We start from the raw sequence: 13,480 nt of genomic DNA, 5'->3' as shown, positions 1-13,480 counted from the left end.
GTAATTCAAACACATCCGTTTTTTTTCAACCTTATCACTAACTTCCTGCTTTTATGACCAAGCTCTTATGGAACAAGTCCAGAAAAAAAAATATTATCAACGGATTTTTTTTTACAAACAAAAACAAAAAAGTTAAAACGTTAAAACCAACAAGACAGTTATATTCCCTGTGTCCCGGTCGTCATTTGTGTCCCGGTGTCCCAGTTTGTAATTTCTCTTTGAGTGTCCCGGTCGTCATTTATATTCCCCGTGTCCCGGTGTCCCGGTCGTCATTTGTGTCCCGGTGTCCCGGTCTGTAATTTCTATTCGAACAATCCCTGTGTCCCGGTCGTCATTTATATATCCCGCCTGTGCCCCCGGCGTCGCCGTTGTAGTTGTGTCCCTGTGTCCCGGTCGTCATTTATATTCCCTGTGTCCCGGTCGTGATTTGTATCCGGGTGTCCCAGTCTGTAATTTCTCTTTGAGGTTCCCGGTCGTCACTTATATTCCCTCTGTCTCGGTCGTCATTTGTGTCCCGGTCTGTAATTTCTCTTTGAGTGTTTTTTCTTTTTAGTTTTTTTTTAGTTTTTTACCTTTTTTCTTTTTTCAGTTTTCTTTTTCTTCTTTATTTTTCTGCGTCACTATGAAGTACATATTGACGAACCTTTGTTTTTTTAACTTAAATCTGGTAGGCATTGATGACCTTATCCAAGTCAAAATCCCAAACCCAATCATCATCGCTATCATTTTCAGTTTTGATATGTTTTGACTCTCGCTATCCAGGTGGATTTTCATCTAACTGCGCGGTTTTGCGTTCTTTAGCCGCAAGCCTGTTTTCTTGCTGTTGTTGTGATTCCCCGGCACGCTTTCTTTTCTTACTTTCTCTATCAGCTGCAAGTTTTTTGGCATAAACTCTTTGAGCAGCTTCCTCGGCTGTTGCCATTGTAGGTTCTTCGGTCATTTTACAATTAAACATTTTTCCGTGAACAAATGTCTTAAATACCGTTAATGACGTCACCGTCATAGCAAAAATGACGACAACTAACTTCATGACGTCAGTCGACACAGAAACATGACGTCACCTGACAGACAGACACACAGACAGACAACTTATTTTTATATATATAGGTATATACATATATATATATATATATATATATATATATATATATATATATATATATATATATATATATATGTATATGTTTACATTTTTTATTGTTCTATGTTTTATTTCACTTATTTTACGTTCATATTTTAATTCGATTATATTTAAAATGTCTGCGTGGTCTAAAAGACTATTCAGTTAATGATACTCTACAGTTTATCCTAGAATTCTTTCCTTTTGGTTTCATTTCACCTCATTTGTGTTTCATTCCACCTGTTTCTGGAATTTTTCTAACTTTACGACTAAGTCCGGATGAATGATGATAGATTATCAAAAATTTTGCGCTTTATCAATCTATATGGTGCCAAATAAAGCAGGATGTATTTGAACGCAGTGAGAAGAGACTGCAAGAGCATGTTTATAGGAAATTGGAACTTGCATTGATTCAATAAAGTTCAACTTTCCAAGTTAGGTCATAAATCAGATTAATGTCCTAAAATAATTATTATTTTTGATTTTGCTGCCAGGTTATTTTTTTAATTTTTTTGCTTTGATTTCGAAGATATCTTAGATGATCCACTTAACACGGCCTGTTTTTTTTTAGCGCAGATTTTGATCGGAAATACAAACATAGTGATTCAGATAGCCAAAAATCCTGTATTAATAAAATAGTCATATTGACTATATAACATATTATACGTCTATATAACATATTTAGACATATTAACATATTAATAGTCATATTAAGTAATACAACAAATTGGTATTTCCGAAGCGTATCGGGAATACACAAATAATGAGGAACGCCAAAAATCATTGCTAGTGAAATCTAGAAATCTTTTTCCATCAATTTTTTTTTGGGGATGTACTTAAAAATGATTAGTCAGTTTCTATTTCATATAGTTCAGTTAAAAGTCAGTGTCTAGAATTTTTACTGATGAAATGATGTTATGAACAACTGTTTTTGTTTCGCAGATATATCAGACAGTCGACTTGATACTGCTCGTTCTCTTGGTGCAGACTATGCTGTAAATATTAAGAATCATACGGAACTTGAGATGATAAAAGAAATTGTTCAAGCGACAAATGGTGGACCCAATATTACAATTGAATGTTGCGGTGCAGAGGCTAGCGTGCGATTAGGAATATTGGTATTTTTATGCTTTCTTATTTTGTTTCCATTCTCTTTTATGGAGGTGCGGTGGGGAGGGGGGTGATTTGCGATACGAGTCGTATAATTGTTAAGGTCATTTATCTATAAGTGTATTAAAGGGGGGGAGGCAGTGTTTCACTATAGACATTCGTTTTGGTATTTTCTTAGGTTTTTTAACATCAGTGTTGGAAGTTTGTTTATAATGTGAGTTTCTTATTTATTTATTGTTATTATATTTTTTTTTCTTCTTCGTGTGTTTTGTAGTGTTTTTTTTTGTGTGTGTTGTGTTTTTAAAAACATTTTTTTCTTTTTGTCGTACTTTTTTTTCTTTTGAGAAATGGCTCCCGGATGTGGGACCGAAATATATACGCTCCCTATTTTATGTTCTGATAAATACAATTTATGTATTATTTGCATAATATTACATATTATACAGTATTTGCATATTATTCGATTTATATATTATCATTATTGAAATTTTATTTGATTGTATATTATTAAATTATACATTCTTATTTCTAAAATTTTATATGGATTATTTTATAAAAGCTTTTGTAAAATATAATAATTTTATAAAAGAGTTGTAGATTTTACATAAAAGTTCAATAATTTAATTTAAATAGTAAGCCCTAAAAATCAACTATAGTTGTTGCTTTTGATCAAACAGTTTTTATAAACTTCTTTTGTTGATCTTTTTCTTCAGTCTACAAAGTCTGGTGGTGTTATATGCCTAGTTGGCTGTGGTCCAGATGAAGTGAAAATTCCCATTATAAATGCATCGGCAAGAGAAGTTGACATTCGTGGGATTTTCAGATATGCGAATTGGTAAGCTCTTACACACTATATCCATTACGCTCATTTTTATTGAATTAAGGACTAACAAAATTGGTAATATCGAATTTTCAACAAGGTCCAGGGGTATAAAGGTGTAGAAATCTGACTATTCTCTGTCAAGTCTCAAAAAGTGAGTTTTTATTCTCTATTTGGGATGGGGTTGGGGATCTTCCTGGTGTATATAGGGACACCTTAGATTTAAGATGAGCATTAATTTTTAGCAAGATTGTAAGGTTATGGATTATTATGTTATTTTTATATGACTGTTAGGTTATGTTATGGATCAAACTATGGAAAACTGTTAAGAGCAGTATCTTGGGTCAAATTCTTATAGAAAAATTTCAATATTATCAGTTAATACCGGCTTGACTATAGTACTTCTATTGCTGCTACTGCCAACTCACTGCAACACAAAGCCGCCTGAGGTCAACACAGCTACGTACGATCCTCCTCCCTCCCAATTTATTCAAAACTTCCCTCTTTGCACCCTTCCAAGGAGTTTCAATGTCCCTTAAATCATTCTCTAGAACTTCTCCAACTCAATTCGGGGAATTCAAGCTTCTCGTATGGTCTGAGATGGATGGCTGAAAAGGATGATCTATGGTAATCTGTCATCTTCCATCCGCAGAAAGGGTCCTAGCGTTCTTAAACTTTGTCTCATTATAGCCCTAGGAATTGGTATAGCACCGCATATTTCGTACAGCTTAGTGTTGAAGTACTTTAAGCTGACATTAAATCTAACAAATCCCCCTCCGTCTTTTCTAGTGCCCCTGCTTCAGAGCCATCTTTGACCACTGTCATCAGTGTAGCTTCCAATATTCTAATCTTGGTTCGCACGCTTATCTTCCTATTCTCCCGAATTGTTTTCAACTGTTAAAAATACCCTTGGTCTTAACCATTCTGCTTTTAATATCTTTACTGAATTCACCATCCTTACTAATAATATTACCAAGGCAAGTGAAGCTTACCTTGGTAAGCTTCACTTGATTGAAGCTGTCCACTTGATTGATCTTCTTGTTACTCAACATCAGTTCTTCATCTTCACCAATTCCCAGTCTTTATGATTTAGTCTTCACAACATTAATTTTCAAGTCTACTCTTGCACACTTGATTCTCAAAACCTCTAAAAGCGAATTCATTTTGCATACATTTTCATTTAGGACGCTCAAATTATCTACATAATTTGTATATTATATTTTAAATGTATTTAAATATATTTAAATGAATATATTTATATTTTAAATTTTAATTTGTATATTATATATCAAATTATCAACATAATTTGCATAATCAAAATTATCAACATAATCAATAAATTATCAACATAATTTGCATAATCAACAAATTATCTAAGTCTAGCAGAGTTTTGCTTTCCGATTTAACTCCATGCTCTCCCATATCCTTTGTCACGTTCTCTACGATAAAGTCGAGCAAATTAATACATATAAAAGGGGGGTAGTATGCATCCCTGCCTAACTCCTGATTCAGTACAAACCCAGCTACCAACCTCATTTCCTACCTTAACCATTGCAATGCTATTCTCGTACATAACACTAATCACGTTAATGTATTTATCTGTTATCAAACAGTTCCTGGTAACGAACTTAACGAAAGTCACACCATCCGATTCAGCGTATCAGAGAACCCTACTGTAGAAGTTTCAAGCTCCTATCTACAAAAATGTGGAATTTTGTATTTTTTGCCAGAAGGCAGATCACGGATGCGTGTTTATTTGTTATTGTTTTTTTCCCAGGGGTGATCGTATCGACCCAGTTGTCCTAGAATGTAGCAAGAGGGCTAATTCTAACGGAAATGAAAAGTTCTAGTGCCCTTTTTAAGTGACCAAAAAAATTGGAGGGCACCTAGGCCCCCTCCCACGCTAATTATTTTACCAAAGTCAACGGATCAAAATTCTGAGATAGCCATTTTATTCAGCGTAGTCGAAAAACCTTTTAACTATGTCTTTGGGGACGACTTACTCCCCCACAGTCCCCGTGGGAGGGGCAACAAGTTACAAACTTTGACCAGTGCTTACATATAGTAATGATTACTGGGAAGTGTACAGGCGTTTTCAGTAGGATTTTTTTGGTTGGGGGGAGGGTTTGAGAAGAGGGGGATATGCTGGGGGAATTTTCCATCGATAATTTGTCATGGGGGAAGAAAATCTCCATGAAGGGAGCGCAGGATTTACTAGCATTATTTAAAAAAAAACAATGAAAAAATAAATATGAAAAAGTTCTTTCAGCTGGAAGTAAGGAGGAGCATTAAAACTTAAAACAAACAGAAATTATTACCCATATGAAGGGCTCACCTCCTCCTAATACCTCGCTCTTTACGCTAAAGTATTTTTAGTAATTTCAACTATTTATTCTACGGCTTTTGTGATTCAGGGGTCATTCTTAATGAATTGGGACAAAATTTAAGCTTTAGTGTAAAGAGCGAGGTACTGACGAGGGGGCGAACCCCCTCATATATGAAATAAAAATATGAGAATACAAAAGTTCTTTACGCAAGCTAATTTATAAGTTACGTAAATCTTTTACTAATAAAAAGATTCGTAAAAAATTAAATGTTCGAGTTGCCTTTTTAATTAACCAAAAAATCGGAGGGCAACTAGGCTTCCTCCCCCGCTCTTTTTTTCTCAAAATCATTCGATCAAAATTATGAAAAAGCCATTTAGCCAAAAATAAAAATATGCAAATTTCGTTTTAATTATTCCTCTGCGGAGAGCCAAAATCAAAACATGCATTGATTCAAAAACGTTCAGAAATTAAATAAAAAAAACAAGTTTTTTTAACTGAAAGTAAGGAGCGACATTAAAACTTAAAACGAACAGAAATTACTTCGTATATGAAAGAGGCTGCTTCCTCATCAACGCCCCGCTCTTTACGCTAAAGTTTTTTACTGTTTTAAAAAGAAGAATTGAGAGAAAGAGTCAAACTTTAGCGTAAAGAGCGGGGCGTTGATGAAGAAGCAGCCTCTTTCATATACGAAGTAATTTCTGTTCGTTTTAAGTTTTAATGTCGCTCCTTACTTTCAGTTAAAAAAATTTGTTTTTTTTATTTAATACTCTACATAGATAAAACCTCTGCTAAAGTTCTTCTATTTGCTGAACCAAACGCTTGCTCATAATCTATAAAATTAAGGACTAAAGGGTTATGGTGACTCGAGCACTTCTTAATTATTAATCTAAGAGTGAAAATTTGGTGTACACATCCTTTCCCTTTTCAAAAACACACTATTTTTCTCTTTAAATTTCATATTGAGCATCTAAGTATAAAAAATGTTGACATACTAAGTGATTTGCTTCCTACAGAAAACAAGCTAATCCCACTTTAATTACCACATTCACTCTTATCACCTTTCTTATAAGGGGGTCTAATAAGTTGGCGAGAATAGTGAATTTCTTAAATAACGTTTTACTCTCGTATTTGTGACGATTTTTTGTAGTGGCCTTAAATGATGAATATTTTGAAAATTACGTTTAAATTTTCTGTTTTCTTTTCTTACCCTGAAGTTTAGATATTATTTATAAAAATAATGCTGCATTAATCTTGACTTAAAATAACTTTTTTTAAAAGAAAATTTCGGATATTTGTCAAAATAAACAGTTTTAATTTCATTTTTTAACTCTCGAAAATGTTATTTTTAGCGCTATATTTTGAGGTATGCCAGTAACGTGAACTTTAAGCATATACTATACTAGACGTCTGTTTGATACTATGATAGGTTAATGACATGTTTTGCTTGCTTTTTATTTACATGGCTGTATTTTTGTGACGCAAGATGGCCTTGCATGGCACATTTAGTAAAAAAGGACGCAGAGGTATTGCCATTGAATCGGTTCATAGAGATGCAAATGACTTAAATTGAAATATTCTATTGGGAAGAAACCAGAATAGAAAATTTGGAAGCAAATGATTTCTGGAATGTTCTGTATCTTGCTTATGCATAATAGAGGTGGTTTTAGGAGAGGGACAAATGCTGCTTTTGTGTCGGGTGCAGAAATTTTAGGGTGTAAAATTTCAATTTTGATTTTCAAAATTGATTTTCATTTTGTTTTGAAATGTTAATTTTATTAAAATAAAGAAGATGGCACAGTTAATAAATGAAAATAATTAATGAATTATTGATTAATTAATAAAATAAGATAAAAATAACTTTACAAAGATAACTAAATAATTTTAATTTAAATAATTATTAATAACGAAAAATTTTCTGTTGTATGCATTTGTAAAACGTATATGCTTTTCAACAGCCTGATTCTCAAATTTCAATGTAGCTGGGTAACCGACAAGGCACTAACGGTGAATTTGATGATCTTAATGATCATGATGATGATCGAGCTGATTTTGATCATCACATGATCAAAGAGTAGACATAACTTACCTTTTAAAAAAAGCAAAAATTTAGAAATATTTTAACGAAACAACATGGATAAGAAGACACAGAAAAAAACATAACGAAGATACGGGTAATAGGATTGAACCAATAGATCGAGTGTGTTGATTTTAGTGGGGGTATAAATCTAAGCAAGATGAATATAATATCATATTATGCCTTCATAACCAACTTTTTGATATATAGTTTATATTCAATTCAGTTACGCTCAGTGTATAAAATTTTAATGATCGCGATTTTTTCCGCTCCAAAATTAGAAATTTTCGATTTTCCAGGTCTTTACACAAATAAACATATTTAAACAAGTAACTATGGATTTTACCTGATAATTTTAACGTTTTATCATCCCAGGATAGCGTCACCCATCCGAATGATTTTCCTATTAATTCTTTTTTATTACCACTATTACTAACAACTCACCGCAGCACCAACCTGCATGAGGCCAACACAGCTAAGCACGCTCCTCTTCCATCCCAGTCTATTCAAAGCCTCCCTCTTTACTCCCTCCCAGGAAGTTCCTATTTCCTTACAATTTTTCTTTATGAAATCCTCCCAACCCAACCGCGGACGACCTGCTTTCCATTTAGCCCTAAAGGGTGGGTGAAAAGGATCACCTTTGGTAATCTGTCATTCTTCATCTGCAGAACGTGCCCTAGCCATCTCAACTTTTCTCTCATTATAGCCCTAGAAAGAGGGATTGAACCATACCTTTTGTACAGCCTACTGTTTGAAATATGCTCAGTCAGCCGGGCACCCAGAACAATTCTTTATATTTATATATATGTCAAAACGTGTAAGATTTTTTGATTGTCAGAACGTGATCATATCTTTTAAAGATTGTATACGTCCTCAGCGTTGAAAAGCAAAAGAACTTAAAAACGCTGACGACGCTTTACACACGCGAAGAACTGGTTGGATTACTTTTCTTCTCTGTTTTCCTTCTGCTGGCCAGAGACCCGTTGTTTTCAAAATTCACTTCTTCGGTTTTGTCATGGTAGACCTTCCATGAAAGTTTCAAGCAGGTATAGCAGAGGGAGCTCACAATTAGTAACGTTGCTTGGTTGCTATCGGCTGCCAATATTTTTTGATTGTCAAAACGCGGCAATATCTTTTAAAAGCTTCCTAGTAATCAAAATATCAGTTGGAAGAGGTCAGTATGTACATTTGTCTAAATAATTTTCTGTTTAAAAAGCTATATTAAATTTAAATTTTTTTTATTTAACTTATAGTTTTATATTTACTTTCAGTTACCCAATTGCTTTGGATATTAAATTTATATTATATATTAAATTAATATATTAATTTTTATTTTTTTTTATTTAACTTATAGTTTTATATTTACTTTCAGTTACCCAATTGCTTTGGATCTTGTCGCAACAGGACGAGTGAACGTAAAACCATTAGTTACTCATCGATTTAGTCTCTCAGAAACAGTAAAAGCCTTTGAAACAGCCAAAGAAGGGAAAGGAATAAAGATCATGATTAAGTGCTCCAATGCTGCATAGTCGTCTCTATACCAAGCCGTGTACGAAATAGAAAAATTATGTGTCATTTTTAATCTGGGAGCGTTATAGATATTAATAAACGTTAAATTAAGAACCAATGGGTAAACTAACGCACTTAGGTTCTGGTTTTCCAACTCCGGAAGCATAACGCTATTTTGGCGTTATCTATATCTGATGTTATGGATATTAACAAACATTATACCAGGAATCAATTAGTACACTAACGCGCTTAGATTCTGGTCTTCCCGCTCTGGATCAAAAACAACGCTATTTTGGCGTTGTTTAGATCTGGCGTTATGGATATTATTACACGAAGAACCAATGAAATAGAATGCCGTATGTCTGCTTTGAGTGTTTTCTTTATCAAAACGTTCTGCTTATTTCATTATTGGTTTCATTCCTTAGTCATGAATATAATTTGAAAAATGTGATACGCACGAATAAAGAAGAAATGAGATTCTCTAATGATTAGTAGATAGTACATGGCGAGCTGGAAAAGAATTGGTGATTAGACTTCACAGCAGTTGACTTCACAGGAATAAAAAATGTTAGCTAGAGCTATGATGCATTGCCGTATAAGTAAGCTGAAGAGAATTTTCAGCTATGGATGGCTACGTTAGGTTAGGCTGAGTTAGTTAAGTTGAGTTGAAGTTAGTTAAGTTAAGCTGAAGAATAGTTAAGCTGAAGAGAATTTTTCAGCTATGGATGGCTACGTTAGGTTAGGTTAGGCTAAGTTAGTTGATTTGAAGTTAAGTTAGCTAAGTTAAGCTGAAGAATAGTTAAGCTGAAGACTATTTTCAGCTATGGATGGCTACGTTAGGTTAGGCTGAGTTAGTTAAGTTAGGTTGAAGTTAAGTTAGTTAAATTAAGCTGAAGAGAATTTTCAGGTATGGATGGCTACTTAATCTGCAAAATTAGCTAATATTTGGGACTATGATGGTGTTTACAGAGATTAAATAAAAAAACAAGGTATTTCAAATGCAAATAAGGAGCAGGATTCAATCTTGAAAAGAATAGAAATTATTCTGTACATGAGAGGGGCTGCCCCTTCCTTAACCCTTAATCTTTACGCTAAAGTCTTAGAGTTCTTAAAAATACTTCCCATTCAAAACCAATGGGCCTTGTGTTTGAATAGTCTTTCCTATAGAATCATGACAAAATGTCAAACATTAGGGAAAAGAGCGAGGATTGAGGAAGCGGTAGGCGCCTTCATATACGAAATATTTTTTATTATTTTTAATTTCTAATCTGGCTCCTTAATTCCTGTTGGAAAAAACTTGTTTTATTTTATTTAGTCTCTGACCAATTTTCAGACCATACCAGGAAATCACTTCCCCTTCCCTCCTCTCGACGTGTGAAAAAATTTCCTTCCTCCCCGCAGAAACTTCAACCGGTGGACCTTCCCTACCCGTAGAAAATCACTTGAATATTTTCTGCATATTTCTCAACAACAAACACTATATGAACAAAATAGGCATGGTAGGGGGCTAATTGCCCTCCAAATTTTTCGGTCAATTGAAAAGGGCACTAGAATCTTTTGATTTTCGTTCGGACTATCTTCTAATTTCTTAGTACCACTGGTTCAATGATCACCCCTGAGAAAAAGATAAAAAAAAACAACAAAATAAAAGATCTGTGATCTTTATTCTGGCAAAAAAAATTAAAAAATTCCACATTTTTGTACATAGGAGCTTGATAGCTTAATAGTAGGCTTCTTTAATATAATGAATCTGATAGTATTGTTTTCATTAGGATTGCTTGACTTGGGGATGTTTCCTCTCTTTTTCAAAATCAGACAAATATTCTGCGGCTCGTAGCTTTTAATTGGTAACATTAAATTGAATAGATTTTACATACTTGGAATCAGCACAAAAAGCCAAGTGTTTTGAGATATTTATTAAGATTAAAATTCCGGTTTTAGAGTTTTAGTTACTATTGGGCCAAGCTGCTCCTTACTTACAGTTTGTTACCACGAATTGTGAAACCAGATGAATGAAAACAGATGAATGATGCCCGTTTATAGATTTCAAACCATTTCAAGAGATAGATATAAATCTTCATTGGTACCAAATCCTTCTTACAAACATCCTATGAACAAGCAACAAGTCCTGTATCCAAACACCAAAATTTAGTCGTGGTTAAAAAAAATGGGATATTTAGTAAAAAAAACAAAAAAAAAACAGTATATGGATTTCGCGTTAATTCAGAAGATGTTTTGCGTTCTCCGTTCTGTCACAAGCTCCTCCCTCCATCCCTGTTCCTGAAAGGGAATCCCTGGTGACATGCCCTCATAGTGAAGAAGGGTGGACCTATTTTGACAATATCTCTTTGACCTGTCGACCTATTTTCATAATATCCAAATATCTATTTTTATAATTCAAATATCTAATTTGAAGATTTCTTTACCTTCATATATTTGATGTAAGAGCTTGATTCGAGAGGTTTACATAGAACTAGGACTATGGTTTTAGCTTGAGCCAAACTAGAGATTAGGGTCCAACCGGTATTATGGGGTCAATATGAGGGTTAGTGTCATTATCGGATATCGGGAAAAGATATCGGTCGATATATATGTATATAATTTTTCACGCTCAACTTGCCCAGAAGATGGCACCAAATTTCCTCAGGTATTTTTTGCTTGTCCAGTCCTTGGGTGTGGAGCCACCAGCTATGTCTGACCATGGCGGAGAGTGCAGTAGAGGTGAATCAACTAAAGTCTAAGTATATTTGTAGTCAATTCTTGTCAAACACATGATTCAGCAATGTTCTAGATGTCTGGTGACTCCAAGAGCGTACATCTACTAAACAAACGAAACAGAATACAATAAACAAGGCCTTCTCAAACTATGGGTCACGACCCCAAATGGGGCTACGTAGCAAAATAATGGGGCTGCGAGAGATTTTGATATCAGATATTTAAATACATTATTGTATAACATCTAGATGTTTATTTGTGGAGTTACACTTACACACCTGCACAAAAACAAAGGTTGGAGTGCGTGCAAACACCCGCGGTGAGACAATGATTTAATAACAGTGACTGTAATGTGAACTATTGTAGTATTGATGCTCTTCTCAGTGTGGCCATGTTGGCTTATTTCCTGCCATATTGGCTTATTTTAATGGTGACTGGCGGGAAAATTTTTAGAATCTACCCACCAGCTTAAATCTTCGCTAATTTTATTGTGATCTGACTTATTTTTTGGCATTAACTACTATTTCGGCAAAAAATTATTTTCTTCAGCAATCTATACATTATTTCAATCCAAAAAATTTCACGTCATGTAACGAAGCTGTAATCTCTGAGCAAGAAAAGCTGGCGAGGACGAACTAAAAGTTCTTCGTTTGTCAATTCTTCCAGTATGTCCAGGATTATGTTCTTGGAGATTGGGTTGTGCGCTGTAAAGATTGTATTTCAAGGCTCTGGCTTGTTTTTTGGTTCACCTCCTGGCAACACTGGGTTTTCTGCTTTCTGGTGTTCTGCTTTTCTGCTTTCAGATGATAATGCAACAAAGTCTCCTTGGGCAGGACAAAGTTTAGAGAAATAGGCTTCTAATGTGCGAAAAAGATAAAAATATGATGGTTCTTTTCTTTAATTACATAAAAAAACTAGTTTTTTTAACTGAAAGTAAGGAGCGACATTAAAACTTAAAACGAACAGAAATTACTCCGTATATGAAATGGATTGTCCCCTCCGCAATCCCTCGCTCTTTACGCTAAAGCTTTTAATTGTTTTAAAAAGCAGAATTGTGGCAAAGAGTCAAACTTTAGCGTAAAGAGCGAGGGATTGCGGAGGGGACAATCCATTTCATATACGGAGTAATTTCTGTTCGTTTTAAGTTTTAATGTCGCTCCTTACTTTCAGTTAAAAAAACTAGTTTTTTATGTAATTTCTGAACGTTTTTGAATTAATGCATGTTTGATTTTGACTCTCCACACGTAAACTATTCAAATGAAATTTGCATATTAATTCCTTTTTTGGCTAAATGGCTTTCTCTTAGTTTTGATCATACGATTTTGAGAAATATGGGAGGGGGAAGGAGGCCTAGTTGCCATGCAATTTTTCGGTTACATAAAACGGCAACTATTAATTTTAATTTTAACGAATTTTTTTATTAGCAAAAAATATACGTAACTTTAGAATTAACTTACGTAACAAACTTTTATATTCTTTAATTTTTATTATGTATATGAGGGGGTTTGTACCTTCGTTAATACCTCGTTCTTTACACTAAATCGTAAGTTTTGTCCCAATTCCTTAAGAATAACCCCTGAATCAGAAAGGCCGTAGAATAAATAGTTGAAATTACTAAAAATACTTTAGCATAAAGAGCAAGGTATTTATCTCCTCCTAAATACCACGCTCTTTATGCTAAAGTATTTTTAGAACCCCTCATGTGCGTAATAATCTCTGTTCGTTTTAAGTTTCAATGCTACTTCTTCCTTTCATTTGAAAAAAACGTTTTCATGTTTATTTTTCATTGTTTTCTTATAGTAATG

At 34.0% G+C, this 13,480-nt stretch overlaps 1 protein-coding gene across 4 annotated transcripts in view; it reads left to right on the top strand.

The window, feature by feature from the left end:
- LOC136034037 (sorbitol dehydrogenase-like) overlaps positions 1–9,074 on the top strand; it is a 72,099-nt gene extending 63,025 nt beyond the window's left edge. For all 4 annotated transcript variants that reach the window (XM_065715103.1, XM_065715104.1, XM_065715105.1 and 1 more), the window contains 3 exons: positions 2,063–2,238; positions 2,944–3,065; positions 8,824–9,074. In XM_065715103.1, the coding sequence (XP_065571175.1) occupies positions 2,063–2,238; positions 2,944–3,065; positions 8,824–8,980 (455 nt within the window). In that variant the 3' untranslated portion in view covers positions 8,981–9,074. The remainder of the gene's footprint in view (positions 1–2,062; positions 2,239–2,943; positions 3,066–8,823) is intronic.
- The last annotated feature ends 4,406 nt before the right edge of the window (positions 9,075–13,480 follow it).

This window comes from Artemia franciscana, chromosome 12, assembly GCF_032884065.1.
Source record: "Artemia franciscana chromosome 12, ASM3288406v1, whole genome shotgun sequence".
NCBI lineage: Eukaryota > Metazoa > Arthropoda > Branchiopoda > Anostraca > Artemiidae > Artemia > Artemia franciscana.
This window is presented reverse-complemented; position numbering and strand designations above follow the sequence as displayed.